At 45.3% G+C, this 24,237-nt stretch overlaps 1 protein-coding gene across 1 annotated transcript; it reads left to right on the top strand.

The window, feature by feature from the left end:
- Positions 1–20,747: 20,747 nt before the first annotated feature.
- Positions 20,748–21,716, top strand: LOC128846660 (olfactory receptor 6N1-like). Its single transcript, XM_054045903.1, has one exon. It carries the CDS (start codon positions 20,748–20,750, stop codon positions 21,714–21,716), a length of 969 nt encoding a protein of 322 aa, XP_053901878.1.
- The last annotated feature ends 2,521 nt before the right edge of the window (positions 21,717–24,237 follow it).

Here is a 24,237-nt window from a genome sequence, read left to right as displayed (position 1 = left end):
TAACCTGCCCCATTAACAGCATGATCTCCAAAGGACCGGGTCCTGCGGTTCGATAGAATTCCATGTCCATATCCTCATCGCTCTCGCCGCCGCACTGCCATAGCCTGCTCCTCGCCACCTGGTTTTCCAGGTTCTTGTTCAGCATAAACTGCATGATAAGGCACGAGGTATTTACAATGTTCATGACTGCTGTCTTGAGCTGAGCGGGCTCCATGCTTGCCGTGGTATGGCGTCTGCACTATTCACCCAGGAAAAAGGCGCGAAACTGTTGTCTGCCGTTGCTTCCTGGAGCCGGGGAAGGATATACCCAGAACCACCCGCGACAATGTTTTTGGTCCCATCAGGCATTGGGATCTCAACACAGAATTCCAATGGATGGAGGAGACTGCGGGAACTATGGGATAGCTACCCACAGTGCAACGCTCCGGAAATCGACGCTAGCCCCGGTACATGGACGCACACCGCCAAATTAATGTGCTTAGTGTGGTTGCATACATTCGACTTTATACAATCTGTTTTCCAAATTCAAATGATATAAATTCGGATTAATCCCGTAGTGTAGACATACCCTAAGGGAGTTCAGCATTCAGCTCGTTTCAAAAGGATTTGGGTGCCTAACTCCATTAGGCCCCTTGGGAAATCCTTTCTGCAGAGTGGAGGCCCTACAACTCTCACTGATGACCAGCTCCCATGGCTCTGGCCAAGCCCTGACGTGCTCCCAGTGACTGAACCAGCACTGCCATTTTTGGCATCCCAGGAGTTCTGCCCATTGGTAGGTGGTAGACACTTCCTCTCATTATAGGTTGCCTCACTCCCTGAGGAGGGGGCCCCGTGTGGAGCAGAGCTGACTAGACAACATGCCCTGAGAATTAGCTCCCTCAGGCCTTGTGCTTGTTCCAGTCAGTTTTGGGAACATTCATTGTAACAGCTCTAAGATTGCCAAACCTCCAGGACTGGTCTGGAGTTTCCAAAAAATTAAAGATTAATCTTTAATTAAAGATGATGTCATCTGATTAAATCTCCAGGAATACATCCAACCAAAACTGGCAAACCTAAGCAGCTCCCTGCCTTTGAACTGCTCTCTGCAACTGGGAGCAGCAGAGCGGCTACTGCCCTGCAGTGCCACATGCTGAATCCCTTCTCAGTGACCGTTAGACACACTGAGCCACAGGACCAACCTCAGTTCTATGTGTGCATTAGAGGGGAGGGGGATAGCTCAGTGGTTTGAGCATTGGCCTGCTAAACCTAGGGTTGTGAATTCAATTCTTGATGGGGCCACTTAGCGATCTGTGGCAAAATCAGTACTTGGTCTTACTAGTGAAGGCAGGGGGCTGGACTCTGTGACAGGCTGGATCACAGAAACCCCCTTGGGAGCTGCTACCTGATGTGCAAAGACTACCTCTGCTCATGTTTTCCCTGCAGCTCAGGACTCCAGCACCCTGTCTTGCTGAGCCAGACACTCCTGTCTGCTCCAACACAGACCCAGGGTCTGAATCACTTGTCCCAAAGCTGCAAGTTTACCTGAAAACAGCTCACAGAAGTGTGCTGGTCTTTGGCACTCAGATGCCCAACTCCCAATGGGGTCTAAACCCAGATAAATTGGCTTTACCCTGCATAAAGCTTATGCAGAGCAAACTCATAAATTGTTTGCCCTCTATAACACTGATAGAGAGATATACACAGTTGGTTGCTCCCCCAGGTATTAATACATACTCTGAGTAAATTACTAACTAAAAAGTGATTTTATTAAATACAGAAAATAGGATTTAAGTGGTTCCAAGTAGTAACAGACAGAACAAAGTAAGTCACCAATCAAAATAAAATAAAATGCACAGATCTATGTCTAATCAAGCTAAATACAGATATGTTCCTCACCAGTTCCAGAAAGCTCCCTTTTACAGGCTGATCTCCTTTTACCTGGGTCCAGCAATCACTTACACCCCCTGTAGTTACTGTTGTTTGTTCCAGTTCCCTTCAAGTATCCTGGGGGGGTGGAGAGGTTCCTTCCTTAGCCAGCTGAATACAAAATGGAGGGGTCTCCCACGGGTTTAAATGGACTTTCTCTTGTCGGTGGAGACCCCCCCTCCTCCCTCCTATGCAAAGCTGAGCTCCAAGATGGAGTTCTGGAGTCACCTGGGCAAGTAACATGTCCCTGCATGACTCAGTCTTTACAGGCCAAAGCCATTGTCCACATGGTATCTTGCATGTCTCCAGGAAGACTTCTTATGTGGATTGGAGTATTCCAAGATGCATTGTTTCCCACATGTTTCCTGATCAGGTACTTAACCTGGCGAATTCCTTCCTAAAGAAGCTGACTAAATGTCTCACAAAGCTTACTTAGAAACCAAGCCAGCATACAGCCCATATTCTTAACCTCAAGTAGAAAATGATATACATATACAAATAGGATGAATAGATATAGTAGACCATAACCTTTACGGAGATATGTTACATGGCACAGGCAGCACAAAATATATTCCAGTTATGTCATACATAGATTTATAAGCACCCCCCCCCCCATAAAGCCTTATGGGGTACACTGTCACAGACTCAATGACCTTTTGGGGTCCCTTCCAGTTCTATGAGATAGGTATATCTCCACATTTATTATAACCCCCAACTGGGTCAGGACTGCCCCCACTGATCAGGACTCTGAGTCTTCTTCTTTGTCTTAGCACAACGTCCCTGCACTCATGCACCTTGTGAGCCAGGTGCTGTTGCTTTGCCAGAGCTGGTCACAGCCAGGCTTAGCCCAGATAAGAGCTATTAAGCTGTTCCTGGTGAAGTGTCCAGAGGTCACTGCTGGGCCCGGCTGTTTGCGTCCGGCCTGTGGGAGTGCAATGGAAGTGGCTGGTTTGCAGGTTTGGATGACAATAGAGACCGTTTCAGGGGTGATTTCCCAGCTGATTTCCCAGCTGCCATATGCACATGCTGCACCAGGAGTTCATATTTTCATCACCCAAACATTTATGTTGAACAAAAATGGCTTTTTATGGGAAAATAATTGGTGAAAAAAAATTCTGCACTCCGCCTAGTTAAAAACTACATGATGGGATCATGTTTATGGACACCTCCTGTCAAGGCTGCTTCCCCACTCTGAACTTTAGGTTACAAACGTGGGGGCCTGCATGAAAACTTCTAAGCTTAACTACAAGCTTAGATCTGGTCCGCTGCCACCACTCCCAAATGTGCTAATTCCCTTCCCTGGGTAGCCTTGAGAGACTCTTCACCAATTCCCTGGTGAATACAGATCCAAACCCCTTGGATCTTAAAACAAGGAGAAATTAACCATCCCCCTCCTTCCTCCCACCAACTCCTGGAGGATCAAGATCCAAACCCCTTGGATCTAAAAACAAGGAAAAATCAATCAGGTTCTTAAAAAGAAGGCTTTTAATTAAAGAAAAAAGGTAAAAATCATCTCTGTAAAATCAGTATGGAAAATAACTTTACAGGGTAATCAAACTTAAAGAGCTCAGAGGACCCCCCTCTAGCCTCAGGTTCAAAGTACAGCAAACAGAGATAAACACTCTAGTAAAAGGTACATTTACAAGTTGAGAAAACAATGATAAAAACTAACACGCCTTGCCTGGCCGCTTGCTTACAAGTTTGAAATATGAGAGACTTGTTTAGAAAGATGTGGAGGACCTGGATTGATGTCTGGTCCCTCTCAGTCCCAAGAGCGAACGCACTCCCCTCTACAAAGAACACAAACAAAAGCCTTTCCCCCCACCAAGATTTGAAAGTATCTTGTCCCCTTATTGGTCCTTTGGGTCAGGTGTCAGCCAGGTTACACGAGCTTCTTAACCCTTTACAGGGAAAAGGATTTTGGAGTCTCTGGCCAGGAGGGAATTTATGGCACTGTACACAGGACAGCTGTTACCCTTCCCTTTATAGTTATGACACCACCCTGACGGACAACCCTGACCTGAGCTCTGGCTGGATTCTTCATTGTGTCCTGGGGGCCTAAGAAACTATTAGAAGTAACAAGCCTTCTGGTACTGTCCCCCACTGGGCTTTGTTCATACTAGGCTGTTGGAATTGGATTACTAGATTTTATTGTCTAACACAGAGAAACTGTGATCAACAGGGGATGTACACAGGGATTTGCTTTGATATTTACTGGAGTTTGTGCCATACACAACATGTTGGCTCTACAGCAGCATCACCCAGGGTGAATGTTTTGCCAACACCATCCGAAAAAATACCATCATCCTGTACATATCAGTGCTGAACATGAGAGGTTGCTAGAAATGCCCACAACCTCATGTTCCTCTCTGTTGTTTTATATGGACACAGCATGGGATCATAAAGACTCTGCTTCAGTAACTCCATGCAGATCATCTCCATTAGTTTTTCACATTAGCACTGTGTGACAGGGTTCCCCTGGGTACAGCCTGGAACTGGGGTACCACTGTGCCCCCTTAATTCTCCATCCTGGACTGTATCTCACACTGCTTTGCTAGTGACAAACAGCAAACCCTTCCCAGAGCTGTTATCACTCAGCACAATAGCAGGAGGAGCCCCACACCCAGCTAGATTGCATGAAGGCACCCAAAGTATCTCATGAATCACACAGAAAAAGGCACCAGCCTATTCCCACAAGCTCCCCGACCTTGCACCCCTGTTCAGCTTTACCGCATCCTGCCCTGGTTAGAAGCCTGACCAGTGTGAGTTTATAACCATGTCTGTCCCTTCCTCAATATGGAGAGGACACACACAATCCTTTTAAACAGAGCTGAGAATTCCCTTGAACTTCAAGCAAAATACACTGTTTTAGGTAAAATATAAAACAGGTTTATTAACTAGAGAAAGATAGATTTTAAGTGATTATAAGTGGTAGGCATAAAAGGTCAGAGATAGTTACCACAGAAAATAAAAATAAGCGCACAGGCTAAATCTTAAACCTTATTCAACTAGGCAGTATTTACATCAAGTAAGTTCTCACCCCACTGGATATTACAGTCCTTATGCACAGACTTCCCCCTGAAGCCTAGACCAGTCTCCTCAGATGAGTTTTGTCTTCTCGGCACCCCGGTTGTTTCCAGCATATGTGGGGGAGGAGAAAGGCCAAGACATGATGCTAGTGTTCCTTGTTTTAAACCCTTGGCCCATGTGCCTGGCAGAATCTAGCCTAGGAATGTCCTGGGTGGCTTTGCTGAGTCACAGTGAACAAGCAGTCCCCAAGTCACAGTGATCAAGCAATTCCCATTCTTTGGGGCTTGCATAGTTTAGTCACACAATTGATTAATGGATGTTCAACAACCAACTGGGCAGGGATCCTTTGTATGTCACTAGCAAACTTACATCACATTTCAGTAACAACCATACTCAATCGCTATACAAACTAATGATACACATATTTGGACAGTACAACAGGTTTAAGCAGATCATGACCTTTTATATATCTTACATGGCATGCTTTGTATGAAATATCACAGCCACATATGAATGATGAATATGGGGGTTGCAGGGTACCATTCTGAGGTACAAAGTTCCACACACTGACATGTTCAATGGGAGTTTTCAATGTAATTTCAATGTGGGATTTTTGCCTAAATGACGCAGGCAATTTTGAAAACCTCTGGCTCAGTTATTATCTAGGATTCCCTGCAATTCTTTGTGAATGCCATATTTACTGACTGCTTTGCTCATGGCTTCCCTGACCTCTCTGTTTCTCATGCTGTAGGTGAGGGGGTTAACCACGGGAGTCAGGACAGTGTAGCAAAGAGAGAGCACTTTGTTCAGGTCTCTCAGTGTATCGCGTTTTAGGAGCATGTACACAATCATTATTGTTCCATAGAAAAATGTCACCACAAAGAGGTGGGAGGAGCAGGTGGAAAATGCCTTTTGCCTCCTGGTACTGGAAGGGATTCTCAGGATTGCAGCGATGATACAAACATAGGACCTCAGGGTTAGTAGAAATGGAGGCAGGGTGAATACACAGGCAAATATGAAATCCAGCAATATTATCAGGTGTGTTTCCCCATACAAGTTTTATCAATGGGAGGGATTCACAATAGAAATGGTCAATTTCATTCGGGTCAGAATATGAACTGTGACATGAAGAATACCAAGATGGTAGTAGCCAAACAACCATTTAACCATGTGACAGCAGCCAACTGGAGGAAAAACTTGGTATTCATAAGAGTTGAATAGTGCCGAGATTTACATATTGCTAAGTACCGATCATAAGGCATCACTGCAAGCAGATAGCATTCTGTAGATGCCAGAAGACCAAAGAAGTACAGTTGTGTGATGCAGCTACTGACAGAAATGGTTCTGTTCCCAGTCAGGAGACTGGCCAGCATCCTGGAGCTGCAGCAGATCACCAACCAGGACAAATTCCCAAGGAAAAAGTATATGGGGGTGTGCAGATGCTGATCAGCCACAATGAGCAATATGATGAGAATATTTCCGGCCATGATTGCCATGTAGATCACTAGGAACATCAGGAAGAGATGACTTTGCAGGTCAGAGAGATCCCGGAATCGCAGGAGGATGAATTTTGTGATGGCCGTTTGGTTTCCCCAGTCCATGTCTGCCATGGGTTGAGACTAGGAACTAGGGCTGTCAAACAATTAAAAAAATAATTGCAATTAATTGAACTGTTAAACAATAATAGAATAGCATTTATTTAAATATTTTTGGATGTTTTCTACATTTTCAAATATATTGATTTCAATTACAACACAGAATACAAAGTTTACAGTATTTGCGCTGTAAAAAACCCCAAAAGAAATAGTATTTTTCAATTCACTTAAGTACTGTAGTGCAATCTTTCTATCATGGAAGATGAACTTCAAAATGTAGAATTATGTACAAAATACTGTGTTCATAAATAAAACAATGTAAAATTTTAGAGCCTGCAAGTCCAGCCAGTCTTACTTCTTGTTCAGCCTATCTCTCTTACAAACAAGTTTGTTTACATTTGCAGGAGATATTGCTGCCCGCTTCTTGTTTGCAATGTCATCTGAAAGTGAGAACAGGTGTTCTCATGTCACTGTTGTAGCCAGCATCGCAAGATATTTATTTGCCAGATGTGGTAAAGATTCATATGTCCCTTCATGCTTCAACCCCATTCCAGGGGACATGCATCCATACTGATTATGGGTTTTCCTCAATAACAATTCAAAGCAGTGCAGACCAATGCAGGCTCATTTTCATTATCTGAGACAGATGCCACCAGCAGAAGGTCGATTTTCTTTTTTGGTGGTTCTGGTTCTGTAGTTTCCGCATCAGAGTGTTAATCTTTTAAGACTTCTGAAAGCATACTCCACACTTCGTCCCTCTCAGATTTTGGAAGACACTTCAGATTCTTAAACCTTGGGTCAAGTGCTGTATCTATCCTTAGAAATCTCATATTGGTGCCTTCCTTGTGTTTTGTGAAATCTGCAGTGAAAGTGTTCTTAAAATGAACAACATATGCTGGGTCATCATCCGACACTGCTATAACATGAACTTTATGGCAATATGCAGGTAAAACAGAGTGAGGGGACATACAATTCTCCCACAAGGAGTTCAGTCACAAATTTAGTTAATGCATTTTTTTAATGAGCGTCATCAGCATGGAAGCATGTCCTCTGGAATGGTGGCTGAAGCATGAAGGGGCATACAAATGTTTAGCATATCTGGCATGTAAATACCTTGCATTGCCAGCTACAAAAGTGCCATGCAAATGCCTGTTCTAACTTTCTGGTGACATTGTAAATAAGAAGAGGGCAGCATTATCTCCTGAAAATGTAAATAAACTTGTTTGTCTGAGTGATTGGCTGAACAAGAAGTAGGACTGAGTGGACTTGTAGGCTCTGAAGTTTTACGTTTTTTTGTTTGTTTGTTTTTGAGTGTATATGTAACAAAAAAAATCTACATTTGTACATTGCACTTTCAGGACAAAGAGCTTATACTACAGTACTTGTATGAGGTGAACTGAAAAAATACTATTTCTTTTTTTATCATTTTCACAGTGCAAATATTTGTAATAAAAAATAATATACAGTTTGATTTCAATTACAACACAGAATACAATGTATATGAAAATCTAGAAAAATATAAATATTTAATAAATTTCACTTGGTATTCTGTTGTTTAACAGTGTGATTAAAACTGTGATTAATCTTGATTAATTTTTTTTAATCGTGATTAATTTTTTGAGTTAATTGCATGAGTTAAGTGTGATTAATCGATAGCCCTACTAGGAACAATAAAAGAAATGGTGCAGTCAAATCGGAAGATGATAGAGCTGAAAGTTAATCAAGTGTTGCAAATTAATTCCATAAATATTCAAAAATTCCTCTACCTCTCCTGGTTAACTGGTAGACTTCAAAAAAGTGCCAGACGTCTCAGTCTGAGAACTGAACATTGGTATTCATGTAGACCAGCCTCTCTCATATCAGAGTGTAACACCAACAGACGTCAGCAGGTGGGCTCGAACCTGGGACTTCTGGAGCTAAATGCATGAGCCTTGACTGCATGAGTTAAAAGCCACACAGCCTTTAGTTAATGCTGTAGCAGACTCATTAAACTCTCACTGTCACTAGAGGGGACAGAACACCACACCCAGGAGGTGTATAGGTTACAAGAGCAATAATTATTATAACAGCAACTATTTTTCTGGTAGCCCAAGTACTGATTTGACAGATCCGACCACCTCTTTATCTATTCTATCCCTTCTAGTGACATACTGGAGCTTAGCAGTGATGCTTAAAGGCAGCATTCCACTTGTGGTCATAGTCTGAATCATGTCATGTCTTAGGAGGAGTCAAAATCAATACAATAAATAATCAGTGCCTGAGTCCTTAGTGTCCTTAGGCACCAATCTTCTGCTAGAATTCATGGAAATTAATCTAATACTAGATCTTGCTAAAGTCAGCATTTTAGTGTCCTGTAAAAAAAGGTATAATTATGTTTACCCCGTCACAAGAGATCAGTTTATGTCATAAATTATGAAGTGGAGTCAGTTCTTCCTCTGTTCAATCTGCCTTAGAACATGCTCTGCCCTCACCTATGTACAAAGTGAAGAGGTCTCCTGCATTTGTATCCTTCTCTTTGGCAGGCTGCGTCTCCCTTGAGTCCACCTCCGAAGGGGCTGAGCCTGGGGAGTTAGCACTGTGTTTTCTGTGCAGACAGTACAAACAACTGTCCTGATGCAACCAACCTCCCACACCCAGAGGAATTGCCTTCCTGCTCCCTGCTGTACGAGATCACTGCTCTGCATGGGTGAAATGTAACTCAGCGCCAATGCAGTGCATGACCATCCAGAGTGACTCTTGTGACGGTATCTCCCATAAGGCTTTATGGAAATATGCTTATATATATATATATATAAGCATATATATATATATATATATATATATATATATATATATATAAAACATAACTAGCATGTGTTTTATGCTACATATTCCATGTAACAGGTTTCAGAGTAGCAGCCGTGTTAGTCTGTATCCGCAAAAAGATCAGGAGTACTTGTGGCACCTTAGAGACTAACAAATTTATTAGAGCATAAGCTTTTGTGGACTACAGCCCACTTCTTTGGATGCATATAGAGTGGAATAAATATTGAGGAGATATATATACACACATACAGAGAGCATAAACAGGTGGGAGTTGTCTTACCAACTCTGAGAGGTCAATTAAGTAAGAGAAAAAAAAACCTTTTGAAGTGATAATCAAGATAGCCCAGTACAGACAGTTTGATAAGAAGTGTGAGAATACTTGCACATCTACCAATGTGATATATGCCATCATGTGCCAGCAATGCCCCTCTGCCGTGTACATTGGCCAAACTGGACACTCTCTACGCAAAAGAATTAATGGACACAAATTTGACATCAGGAATCATAATACTCAAAAACCAGTGGGAGAACACTTTAACCTGTCTGGTCATTAAATGACAGACCTGCGGGTGGCTATATTACAACAGAAAAACTTCAAAAACAGACTCCAACGAGAGACTGCTGAGCTGGAATTGATATGCAAACTAGACACAATCAACTCAGGATTGAATAAGGACTGGGAATGGCTGAGCCATTACAAACATTGAATCTATCTACTTTTGTAAGTATTCTCACACTTCTTAACAAGTGGGCTGTAGTCCACGAAAGCTTATGCTCTAATAAATTTGTTAGTCTCGAAGGGTATGTCTACACTACGAAATTAGTTCGAATTTATAGAAGCCGGTTTTATTGAAACTGGTTGTATACAGCCGATTGTGTGTGTCCCCACATAAAATGCTCTAGGTGCTCTAGTCGGCGGACCGCGTCCACAGTACGAGGCTAGCGTCGACTTCCGGAGCATTGCACTATGGGTAGCTATCCCACAGCTATCCCACAGTTCCCGCAGTCTCTGCCGCCCCTTGGAATTCTGGGTTGAGATCCCAATGCCCGGATGATAGAAAAACAGTGTCGCGGGCGGTTCTGGGTACATGTCGTCAGGCCCCTCCCCCCCCGTCACAGCAACAGCAGACAATAGATTCGCGCCTTTTTACCTGGGTTACCTGTGCAGACAACATACCACGGCAAGCATGGAGCCCGCTCAGCTCAGCTGAGCTCATCGTCACCATATGTCCTCTGGGTGCCAGCAGACGTGGGACTGCATTGCTACACAGCAGCAGCTGCTAACTGCCTTTTGGCGGTAGACGGTGCAGTAGACTGGTAGCCTTCATCGGCGATATGGGTGCTGGCAGCCGTGGGGCTTGCCTTTTGGCAGTAGATGGTGTATTACGACTGTTAACCGTCCTATTACAAGTCGGGTCATCGCACGTTAGCAGAGTCTTCCCCGAGTACCCGATCGTGCAATAGGCCTGAAGACCATCGAAATACACTAACTGCCAAGCGCCCACTATTTGCTGCCAAGCACCCAGAAAGATGCCGAGGGCTATCAGTCACGCTGCACCATCGTCTTAAGATGTAAAAAATAGATTTGCTCTGTATTCATTTGCTTCCCCATCCCTCCGTCAAATCAACGGCCTGCTAAACCCAGGGTTTTTAGTTTAATCTTTGGGGGGACCATTCTGTGTGACAGTTGTTTGTGTTTCTCCCTGATGCACAGCCACCGTTCTTGATTTTAATTCCCTGTACCTATACGCCATGTCGTCACTCGGCCCGCCCTCCCTCCTTCCCCTAGTCTGTCAGATACTACTTTTACGCCTTTTCTTTGAATTCTGGGTTGAGATCCCAATGCCCGGATGATGCAAAACAGTGTCGCGGGCGGTTCTGGGTACATGTCGTCAGGCCCCTCCCCCCTCGTCACAGCAACGGCAGACAATAGATTCGCGCCTTTTTACCTGGGTTACCTGTGCAGACAACATACCACGGCAAGCATGGAGCCCGCTCAGCTCAGCTGAGCTCACCGTCACCATATGTCCTCTGGTGCCGGCAGACGTGGGACTGCATTGCTACACAGCAGCAGCTGCTAACTGCCTTTTGGCGGTAGACGGTGTAGCATGAGTAATAGCCGTGGGGCTGGCAGCCGTAGGGCTGCATTGCACCAGCCCCTTGCCAGGAGATGGTATATTATGACTGGTATCCATCATCGTCGTACTGGAGTGGCTGTCAATCATGGCCACCTGGGCAGACATGCTACTGTATCGATGATGATGGCTACCAGTCATAATATACTATTTTCTGCCAAATGCCCAGTATTGTCTGCTAAGCACCCAGAAGAGGCCGAGGGCGATGCTGGGTGCTGGCGGACGTGGGGCTGGCAGACGTGGGGCTGCATTGCTACACAGCAGCAGCCCCTTGCCTTTTGGCAGACGATGGTATATTATGACTGGTAACTGTCATCATCATACTGGAGAGGCTATCACTCATGCTTCACCGTCGGCTGCCAGCTTAAGATGTAAAAAATAGATTTGTTCTGTATTCATTTGCTTCCCCTTCCTCTGTGAAATCAACGGCCTGCTAAGCCCAGGGTTTTCAGTTTAATCTTTGGGGGGACCATTCTGTGTGACAGTTGTTTGTGTTTCTCCCTGATGCACAGCCACCTTTCTTGATTTTAATTCCCTGTTCCTGTACCTGTACGCCATGTCATCACTCGGCCCTCCCTCCCTCCCGCCCTCCCTCCTTCTCCTGGTCCATCAGATACTACTTTCGCGCCTTTTTTCTGACCAGGAGCCATAGCTAGCACTGGGATCATGGAGCCCGCTCAGATCACCGCGGCAATTATGAGCACTATGAACAGCACGCGCATTGTACTGGAGTATATGCAGAGCCAGGACATGCCAAGGCGAAACCCGGACCAGCCGAGGAGGCGATTGCAGCGCGGCGACGACAGTGATGAGGAAATTGACATGGACATAGACCTCTCACAAGGCACAGGCCCCAGCAATGTGGAAATCATGGTGTCACTGGGGCAGGTTCATGCCGTGGAACACCGATTCTGGGCCCGGGAAACAAGCACAGACTGGTGGGATCGCATCGTGCTGCAGGTATGGGACGATTCCCAGTGGCTGCGAAACTCTCGCATGCCTAAGGGCACTTTCATGGAACTTTGTGACTTGCTTTCCCCTGCCCTGAAACGCCAGGATACCAAGATGAGAGCAGCCCTCACAGTTGAGAAGTGAGTGGCGATAGCCCTGTGGAAGCTTGCAACGCCAGACAGCTACCGGTCAGTCGCGAATCAATTTGGAGTGGGCAAATCTACGGTGGGGGCTGCTGTGATCCAATTTGCCAGGGCAATGAAAGACCTGGTGATAGCAAGGGTAGTGACTCTGGGCAACGTGCAGTCAATAGTGGATGGTTTTGCTGAAATGGGATTCCCAACCTGTGGCGGGGCCATAGATGGAACCCATATCCCTATCTTGTCACCGGAGCACCAAGCCACCGACTACGTAAACCGCAAGGGGTACTTTTCAATGCTGCTGCAAGCCCTGGTGGATCACAAGGGACGTTTCACCAACATCAACGTGGGATGGCCGGGAAAGGTACATGATGCTCGCGTCTTCAGGAACTCTGCTCTGTTTCGAAAGCTGGAGGAAGGGACTTTCTTCCCGGACCAGAAAGTGACCATTGGGGATGTTGAAATGCCTATCATGATCCTTGGGGACCCAGCCTACCCCTTAATGCCATGGCTCATGAAGCCGTACACAGGCAGCCTGGACTTGTTCAACTACAGGCTGAGCAAGTGCCGAATGGTGGTGGAATGTGCATTTGGACGTTTAAAAGCGCGCTGGCGCAGCTTACTGACTCGCTCAGACCTCAGCGAAAAGAATATCCCCATTGTTATTGCTGCTTGCTGTGCGCTCCACAATATCTGTGAGAGTAAGGGGCAGACCTTTGTGGCGGGGTAGGAGGTTGAGGCAACTCGCCTGGCCACTGATTACGCGCAGCCAGACACCAGGGCAGTTAGAGGAGCACAGCAGGGTGCGGTGTGCATCAGAGAAGCTTTGAAAATGAGTTTTGTGACTGGGCAGGCTACTGTGTGAAACTTCTGTTTGTTTCTCCTTGATGAACCCTCCAACCCCCCCCCCGACCCGGTTCACTCTACTTCCCTGTAAACCAACCATCCCACCCTACCCTACCCTCCCCAATTCGAGCACCGCTTGCAGAGGCAATAAAGTCATTGTTTTTTCACATTCATGCATTCTCTATTAGTTCCTCACAGAAGTAGGGGGATAATTGCCAAGGTAGCCTGGGATGGGTGGGGGAGGAGGGATGGAAAAGGACACACTGCATTTTAAAACTTTAACTCTTATTGAAGGCCAGCCTTCTGATGCTTGGGGGATCATCTGGGGTGGAGTGACTGGGTGGACGGAGGCCCCCCCACCGTGTTCTTGGGCGTCTGGGTGAGGAGGCTATGGAACTTGGGGAGGAGGGCTGTTGGTTACACAGGGGCTGTAGCGGCGGTCTCTGCTCCTGCTGCCTTTCCTGCAGCTCAACCATATGCTGGAGATATCAGTTTGATGCTCCAGCAGACAGAGCATTGACTCTTGCCGTCTGTCTGCAAGCTGACGCCACCTATCGTCTTCAGCCCGCCACTTGCTCTTTTCATCCCGCCATTCATCCTGCCACCTCTCCTCTCGTTCATATTGGGCTTTTCTAATCTCCGACATTGACTGCCTCCACGCATTCTGCTGTGCTCTATCAGCGTGGGAGGACATCTGCAGCTCCGTGAACATATCGTCCCTCGTCCTACATTTTCTCTTTCTTATGTTCATGAGCCTCTGCGAAGGAGAAACATTTGCAGCTGGAGGAGAAGGGAGAGGTTGTTAAAAAAAGACACATTTTAGAGAACAATGGGTACACTCTTTCACTACAAGGTCGCATATTTCGGCTTGCAGGCAGCCATGGTAGGCCACAGTGTTTTGGCTTTTTTAACCTTCTTAACATGCGGGAAAAGTTGCAAACAGCAGCACATTTCCCATATCAAGGATGAATTGGGTTGTCCATTTAAAATGGGTTTTCAATGTAAAAGGAGGGGCTGCGGTTTCCCGGTTAACATGCGGCACAAACACAAGTAAACCACCCCCCCCCCACACACACACACACGATTCTCTGGGATGATCACTTCACCCCTCCCCTCCACCGCGTGGTTAACAGCGGGGAACATTTCTGTTCAGAAGAGCAGGAACGGGCGCCTCTGAATGTCCCCTTAATAAAATCACCCCATTTCAACCAGGTGACCGTGAATGATATCACTCTCCTGAGGATAACAAAGAGAGATAAGGAATGGATGTTGTCTGCATGGCAGCAAACACCGGGACCATACGCTGCCATGCTTTGTTATGCAATGATTCCAGACTACGTGCTACTGGCCTGGCGTGGTAAAGTGTCCTACCATGGCGGACGGGATAAGGCAGCCCTCCCCAGAAACCTTTTGCAAAGGCTTTGGGAGTACATAAAGGAGAGCTTTCTGGAGATGTCCCTGGAGGATTTCCGCTCCATCCCCATACACGTTAACAGACTTTTCCAGTAGCTGTACTGGCCGCGATTGCCAGGGCAAATTAATCATTAAACACGCTTGCTTTTTTTTTTTGTAGTGTTTACAAATATTTACAAAGTTACACTCACCAGAGGTCTCCTGTGTGCCCTGAGGATCTTGGGTGAGTTCGGGGGTTACTGGTTCCAGGTCCAGGGTCACAAACATATCCTGGCTGTTGGGGAAACCGGTTTCTCCGCTTCCTTGCTGCTGTGAGCTACCTACAGTACCTCCATCCTCATCTTCCTCGTTCCCCGAACCGTCTTCCCTGTGTGTTTCTCCAGTGAGAGAGTCATAGCACACGGTTGGGGTAGTGGTGGCTGCACCCCCTAGGATCGCATGCAGCTCCGCGTAGTAGCGGCAAGTTTGCGGCTCTGCCCCGGACCTTCCGTTTGCTTCTCTCGCTTTGTAGTAAGCTTGCCTTAGCTCCTTAATTTTCACGCGGCACTGCTGTGTGTCCCTGTTATGGCCTAGGTCCTTCATGGCCTTGGAGATCTTTTCTAATACTTTTCCATTTCTTTTACTGCTACGGAGTTCAGCTATCACTGCTTCATCTCCCCATATGGCGAGCAGATCTCGTACCTCCCGTTCGGTCCATGCTGGAGCTCTTTTGCGATCCTGGGACTCCATCACGGTTACCTGTGCTGATGAGCTCTGCGTGGTCACCTGTGCTCTCCACGCTGAGCAAACAGGAAATGAAATTCAAACATTCGCGGGTCTTTTCCTGTCTACCTGGTCAGTGCATCTGAGTTGAGAGTGCTGTCCAGAGCGGTCACAATGAAGCACTGTGGGATAGCTCCCGGAGGCCAATAACGTCGAATTCTGTCCACACTACCCCAATTCCGACCCGCAAAGGCCGGTTTTATCGCTAATCCCCTCGTCAGAGGTGGTGTAAAGAAACCGGTTTAAAGGACCCTTTAAGTCGAAAGAAAGGGCTTCGTTGTGTGGACGTGTCCAAAGTTAATTCGGTTTAACGCTGCTAAAGTCGACCTAAACCCGTAGTGTAGACCAGGCCGAAGGTGCCACAAGTACTCCTATTCCATGTAACATATCTCTGTAAATGTTATGATCTACTGAATGTATTAATCCATTTTGTATTGGAAGTTATGAATATTGGCTGTGTACCGGCTCGATTTCTAAATAACCTTAGCAGAGCATTTGGTCAGTTCGTAGAGAAAGGAATGTTGAAATTAAGTACCTAATCAAGAAACAATTAAAGGACAATGAATCTGGGAATGCTCCAATCCACATAAGAAGTCTACTTGAGGAAATTCAAGGTAGCATGTGACCCATGGCTGCTACCTTATAAGAAACTGTGAGTCATGCATGGACATGAGACTTGCCCAGGTGACTCCAGAACTTCATCTTGGAGCTGGACTTTGCATAGGAGAGAGGAGGGGGTCTCCACCCACAAGAGAAAGCCTATTTAAGCCCGTGGGAGACCCCCTCCATTTTGTCTTCAGATGGCTAAAGAGAGACCCTCTCCAGCCCCAAAGATACCTGAAAGAAACTGGAACAAAAGACAGTAACTACAAGAAGGTGTGAGTGATTGCTGGACCCAGACTAGAAAGAGATTATTCTGTAAAAGGAAGCTTACTGGAACTGGTGAGATCTTATCTTGTATTCAGTTTCTTATTGTATTAAACATAGACTTGAGTGTTTTATTTTATTTTACTTGGTAATTCACTTTGTTCTGTCTGTTACTACCTGGAGCCACTTAAATCCTACTTTCTGTATTTAATAAAATCACTTTTTACTTATGAATTAACTCAGAATATGTATTAATACCTGAGGGGGCAAACATCTATGCATATCTCTCTATCAGCACTATAGAGGGTGGACAATTTATGAGTTTACCCTGTATAAGCTTTATACAGGGTAAACAGATTTATTTGGGGTTTGGACTCCATTGGAAGTTGGGCATCTGAGTGTTAAAGACAGGAACACTTCTGTAAGATGTTTTCAGTTAAGACTTAAGCTTTTGGGCACTTGGTTCAGACCCTGGGTCTGTGTTGGAGCAGATGGGCGTGTCTGGCTCAGGAAGGCAGGGTGCTGGATTCTCAGGCTGGCAGAGGGAAAGCAGGGGCAGAAGTAGTCATAGCACATCAGTTGGCAGTTCCCAAAGGGGTTTCTGTGATCCAATCCATCATAACTCTCTCTGTATGTATTTATTTATTTACACAAATGGTCAGATCTTATCTTAGATATTAAGAAAAGCTTTCCAACTCCCAGGATAGTTAAGCATTGGAACAGGTTACCTAGGCAGGTTGTGGGATAAGGTCCTAATTTGGCTTATATGCCATTTAAATAATTGTATGTCTTCAAAGCCTTGTTACTAACAGTGCCCGGTATAAGTCTTTTCTTTTTCCAGTAACTGCATTTTAAAAAGCTAATGAATCTGAACATAGGGGACAATATTTCTGATGATGAAAAAATGTTTGTTTAAATTTATGAAGGATATCTGTCTAAGGTGATCATCTTTGACAATATATATCTCCTTTGTCACTGCTTCAGGACTGGCTGCCCTGGGTTGGCTGCCATGTAGTCATCATTTGAGGCTTAGGGGCCTAAAAACCAGCTTCCAATGGCTTGTCCTCCTACAGTATGATGCCCATTCACTTCATTTTATTGCAGAATGAGACATAATGGCCATTGGACTCTGCATAGGACATCTCCCCCATTCGAATTAGTATGCTCTGGTGCCCCCTAGTTTCTGTTACACAGTGTAAATGTCTCACTTCTCAATCCTTGCCCGCCTTCTCCTCTAGCACTTATTTGAAATCATTGGTCTCCTTTTTCACACCCTAATTCTAAATCACCTGATGTCCTATACTCATATCACAGCACTTGAATGTTGTACACAGAAATGTTGTACGGTATTTCTGTTAGGAGTTTGTATTTTACTGGAGTAGTCAAAGATGCAGTTATACCAATGTGGAATAAGTCATGCTAGTGTAAGCAACTTTATGCTGGTATAAAAGCATCCTCTAGCACCTCATCTACACATATGCCTGGCCTATAGTTAAAAGCTTTACTGACAGTAAAAGCCATAATTTTACTGGCATACAGTGCATATGCTGGCAAAATTAATATTGTTTCCCATAATACAGTATAGCCTCCCCTACCCACCACCACACACCACTGCCCCCTAGTGCCCATTATACAGTATAGCCGCCCATTCCACATCCCCACCCTCTGCTGCGCCTAATACTGTGCTATACAAGTGGTTAGCCAATGGTCCCTTTTGGCCTTGGCAGGTATGCCTTCTGGCCTTAGAAGGGGATGGCTTATGTGAAGTATTTTCCCTGTTGGATTATTATTAATAATTAATTATTTATTATTGTTATTATTATTATTATTATTATGTTGCTTTTCAATAAGAAAATGGAGTGTGTGTGTGTTAGAAAGATGCTCACGCAGAGAAATATAGACACACACAGAGAGATTTCCTTTCATCCAAATCTTTCATTTGCAAACTACATATTAAATGTACTTTATATTAATTGTTCTGTGTGTTTGTTAAACTGTGAGGCTTCAACACCCACCTGGAAGGCCTGACTCATCTTAGCCATTGTTACGCATGCAATTCAGCCACTGAAGGCAATGGGACAAGTGACATGAGCAAAGATTACTCAGCAGAGTCACTCTCCGCACGACCATGCACTCCACTCAGAGTGTAACTGTAACATCCATGGCTCTTACATTTCAGCCATGCAGAGCAATGATCTCATACAGCAGGGAGGAGGAAGGCGATGCCTCTGGGTGTGAGAGGTTGGTTGCATCAGGACAGTTGTTTGCACTGTCTGCACAGAAAACATAGCGCTAACTCCCCAGGCTGAGCCCTTCAGAGGTGGACTGAAGGGAGATGCAGCCCGCCAAGGAGAAGGATACAAATACAAGGAGGCCTCTGCACTTTGTATGTGGAGAGGGAAGAACATGTTTTAAGACAGATTGAGACAGCTGATCGTCCATTCAGATGGATGCTGATCTCTTTACTGAGAAGATCCAGATTCTGAAGAATAATGAGAGACAAGGACATCAGCTTAGGAACCTGAGTCCTGGTCACCAAACCCTGAGAAATAAGAGCTCATCGCTTCACACTTGGTATGTCCAGGTAAGCTTCCTAACTGCATTTCTATAGCACCTTCAAAACAAGGGCATGGATGTGGTTTGTGAATATGAGACGGACGAGGTGGGTGAGGTAATAACTTTCATTGGACCAACTTCTGTTGGTGAGAGAGACAAGCTTTTGAGACACACAGAGCTCTTCTTTAGGTCTGGGATAGACAGTGCTTAATTTGTAATGAAAGAGGTGCCAGGGCTCAAGCAATTAGGTACAGGGTTCAAGTAATTTTTTTTTACATTCATAACTGATGTGGCAAGCCCAGAGTTTCTGGGTGTAATGGGATCCCTGCCCCGGGGTGCAACCTGGAACTGGGGTACCCCTGAACCCTCTGTCTCACCAACCTGGACTCTTCTCTTACACTACTTCTGTGACAAGCTGCAGACCACTCCCAGTCCTCCACTCACACAAACCTTTACACAGGCAGGGACACACCCAGCTGCAGTTACATGAAGGCTTCTCCCCAGCTTCACAGCCTAGGGCCCAAGAGAGTACCATCTCTTCTGGTCAAAAGCTAGACCAGTATAAGATTATTACCCAGTCCACCCTCCCTCAAAGTGGAGAGGACAATGCACCAGGTGATAGGGTGTTTTTGTCTTTTATCATTTTCCTGTGTGAGTTCATTCAAAAGCATAGTGATTGTCTGGTTTCACCCACATGGTTGTTATTGGGACATTTAGCGTATTGGATGAGATACACCACATGTTGTGATAGGCATGTGGGGTGTTGATCATGGTAGCAGTGGAGATAAGTCAGCAGGTTTTGCCTTTGTTGTTCTGGCAGGTTTGAGGTGGTGTGTTCTGGTCTATAGTAAGCTCAGAGTTTCAGCATTCAGGGGCACCATCTTTTCTCCCCAGTGCCTTTCTGTTTCCTGGATTTTCATCCTCCAATCATTACGGCGTGCAGAGGGTCCCACCACAGTTAGGGTTGCACATCAAGCCTGGTTTTGCCCCTTCCTAAAATCCACCACCAGAAGAGCTGTATTTTGTTACTGCTACATAATTAACATCAGGAATTCTCATCTGAAACAGAAAAGGCATTGCAAATCCCTCAGCATGTCATCCTCATCACTGTCATTAACTGAACTACGAAAGGATTGACTCCACTTCATAATTTATAACATAAACTGATCACTTGTGAGAGGTTGCAAATAATGATTCCCTTTCCTATAGCACACTAAGATGCTGAATATGCCAAGATGTATTATTAGATTAATTTCCATGAATTCTAACGAAGATCAGCATCTAAGGATACTAGATTCAATTGAAAATCTCAGTCCAAGATTTTAGTTCATGTATTTATTGATTTGGATTCTAACTGAAACATGACAAGATTGTGGCCATGGCCAGAAGTGGAATTCTGCATTTAAGCATCATTTAAGCAGTATGTCAATAGATGGGCTATGATAGGAGGTAAAGAAGTGGGCGGATCTGTCCTATCAGTACCACAGAAAAGGCTGTTCTTAGAGTACTCAGTAATTTGATGTGAGAGAGGGTGGTCTACCTGGATACTCACGTTGTGTTCTCAGACTGAGATTCCTGACACCTTGTCTGAAGTCTACATTTAGCTTTAAAATTTCATCTGGTAACCAGGAAAGGGAGAGGAGCTTTTGAATATTTATGGAATGAATTTGCAACACTTGATTAACTTTCAGCTCTATTTTCTTACAGTTTGATTGCACCATTTATTATCCTAGACTCAACCAATGGCACACATGGACTGGGGAAACCAAACGGCCTTCACGGAATTCATCCTCCTGGGATTTGGGGATCTCCCTGACCTGCAAATTCTTCTCTTCCTGCTCTTCCTAGTGATCTACCTCACAACAGTGGCTGGGAACAGCCTTATCATTGCGCTAATTGTAACTGATCAGCAACTGCACACCCCCATGTATTTCTTCCTGGGGAACTTGTCCTGCTTGGAAATCTGCTACACCTCCACCATCCTGCCCAAGATGCTTGCCAGTCTCCTGACTGGGGACAAAACCATCTCAGTCAATGGCTGCATGACACAACTGTATTTCTTTGCAGTTCTGGCAGGTACAGAATGTTATCTGCTAGCAGTGATGTCTTATGATCGGTATTTAGCGATATGTAAACCCCTGCACTATTCAACTCTTATGAATACCAGGTTTTGCCTCCAGTTGGCTACTGGCACATGGTTAAATGGTTTTTTGGCTATTACCATCTTTATTTTATTCATGTCACAGTTCACATTCTGTGGCCCGAAGGAAATTGACCATTTCTTTTGTGATCCCATATCACTGATAAAACTGTCCTGCGGAGACACAGGCCTGATCATATTGTTGGATTTCATATTAGCCTGTGTATTCACCTTGCCTCCATTTCTTCTAACCCTGATGTCCTACATGTGTATCCTCACTGCCATCCTGAGAATCTCTTCCACCACCGGGAGGCAAAAGGCATTTTCCACCTGTTCCTCCCACCTCACTGTAGTGACAATTTTCTATGGAACAATAATGATTGTGTACATGCTACCGACACTCGATACACTGAGAGCCCTAAAGAAAGTGCTCTCACTTTGCTACACAGTCCTGACTCCCCTGGTAAACCCCCTTATCTACAGCCTGAGAAACAGAGAGGTCAGGGAAGCCTTGCATAAAACAGTCAGTAAATGTGGCTTTCACAAAAAAATTTCAGGGAGTCCTAGATAATAAATGAAGCTGAGGATTTCAAAGCTGCCTTGGTGATTTAGACAAAGAGCCCCCATTGAAATTAAGTTTAAAAACTCCCATTGAATATCTTTACAGTGATGTGAAAAACAAATGGAGATAATCTGCACGGAGTTACTGAGGCAGATTGTTTATGGTCCCACATTGTGTCCATGTAACACAACAAATAGGAATATGAGGTTGTGGACAGTTCTATCAATTTATCATGTCCAGCACTGATACATATAGGTATTTCTCTCTGGTTTGTCTAAATATTCACTCTGGGTCAGGAGTGTGTCTAGCATCTGAAAATGCCGAAAAATGCCATGTTGCATAAGGCACTAACACCACTAAATATCAAAGCAAATCCCTGTGTACATCCTCTGTCACTCATTGTTTCTCTGTGTTAGACAATAAAATCTGATAATCCAATTCCAATAGCCTAGTACTTCCAAAGACCCGTGGGTGACAGTATCATAAAGTTTGCTAGATCAGATAGTTTCTTATGCCCCCAAGGACAGAATGGAGAATCCAGCCAGAGCTCAGGTCAGTGTTGACCGTCTAAGTGGAAGGAGCAGGGAGGAAGGTGGCCATAACCATGTTCCCGTCATGCAGTTTTTAACTAGGCCCCTGGTCAGAGTGGAGAAAAAATTGTCACCCAGTGTTTATCTCCATAAAAATCTGTTTTTGAAGTTTAAAAAAAATAAACATTTGGGGAATGAAAATATGAACTCCTGGTGCAACAGGTAGGGACATCAGCCTAGGGAATCCATGACCCCTGAAACGGTGCCTCATGCCAACCTCACCATGCCCGCCCCTGCAAACCAGCCACTGCAATTGCACTCCCACAGGGCAGATGCGAACAGCCAGGCCCCAGCGAGGACCTCTGGACACTTCACCAGGAACAACTTCATAGCTCATACCTGCGCTACACCTGGCTGTGACCAGCTCTGGCAAAGCACCAGCACCAGGCTCACTGGGCTCATGGGTACAGGCAGGTTGGGCAACCACAAAGAAACAGACTCAGAGCCCAGGTCAATGGGGACAGTCCTGACTCAGCTGGGGGTTTGCCAAGGCACTAGGGGATGCACACACATAGAACTGAGGCTGTTCCTAGGGCCAGGGCAGTCAAACAGTCACCAGGAAGGGACTCAGCACATGGCACTGCAGGGGAGAAGCTGCTGTGCTGCTTGAGCAATTCAAAGGCAGGGAATGTCCCCAATACTGACTGCAACAAGCACAAGGCATGAGAGGTTTAGCTCTCAGTGTACGGTGTCCAGCCAGACCCAGGTGCCTCAGACAGCTCTCCTTCACACGGGGCCCTCTCCTCTAGGAATGAGGCAACCTATGGTGAGAGGAAGTGGCTACCACCTAGCAATGGGCAGAACACCTGTGATGTTAAACACGGCAGTGCTGTGTCAGTAACTGTGAGCACATCAGGGCCTGGCTGGAGCCAGGGGAGCTGGCCATCAACTCTGCAGAAGGGATTTCACCAGGGGCCTAATGGAGTTAGGTACCCAAATCCCAAATCAGCACTGAACTCCCCTAGACATCTCTGAGAATCTCAGCTTGCATAGTCACTGGGCTTCTGTCACTGTAGGTCCAGTCTATGCATTTCCATTGGAAACAGACCTCACATTAACAGCAATGCACTGGATTGATGGGAAACTCCTGTTGTAGTATCTGCTGTTGCAGTCATGCTGTTGTGTGGTGTTGTTCCCAGTGGTTCTAATTAGGCACAGTGCACACCTAGAAGTAGGTAAGAAATGAGGAAAGATGTAATTATGCTGTCTAGGGTCACAAGAGGGAAGAGGAATGGGACAGGTGTGGGGGTGCAGTGCAAAGACCGATGGATAGCAGCTGAAATGGAAGGACAAGAAAGGAGGAGTCATGCTGCCAAATGACCAAGAGAGTGAAGTGAAAAGAGAGGAGAATGTGTATAAAAGTGTGTAAGTTTTGAGGAAAGGGCACTGAAGAGAAAAGGGCCTCTATACTATAAAAAACTGGGGATAGTAGCAGAGGTTAAGGAATGAGAAATGGGAAGTTATACCCAATAATTGCCACCAGGTGGCACAAGAGAATCAAGAATTGGAAGGCAGCAGCTAGACTGAGAAGACGACTCCACTTGAGGAGAGTAAAGGGTACAAATATATTAATATAAAATAATATATGGAGATATACCTATCTTATTAAACTGGAAGGGACCTTGAAAGGTCATTGAGTCCAGTCCCCTGCCTTCACTCGCAGGACTAAGTACTGTCCCTGACAGATTTTTGCCCCCAATTGGCCCCCTCAAGGATTGAACTCATAACCCTGGGTTTAAGAAGGCCAAAGCTCAAACCACTAAGCTATCCCTCCTCCCATAGTAGCAGGCTGTCATGATGAGAAATCAACACTAGATGGCACCAACGTGTGGCGTAAAGGAGAGGAAGTCAGCTATACTGAACCGTGACCGACAGATTTCTGTAGGCAATTAAATGATGGAAAAGGGCACCGATGCTGTAAAATGCCCACTAGGTGGCAA

This window comes from Malaclemys terrapin, chromosome 12 (genome assembly GCF_027887155.1).
Source record: "Malaclemys terrapin pileata isolate rMalTer1 chromosome 12, rMalTer1.hap1, whole genome shotgun sequence".
NCBI lineage: Eukaryota > Metazoa > Chordata > Testudines > Emydidae > Malaclemys > Malaclemys terrapin.
This window is presented reverse-complemented; position numbering and strand designations above follow the sequence as displayed.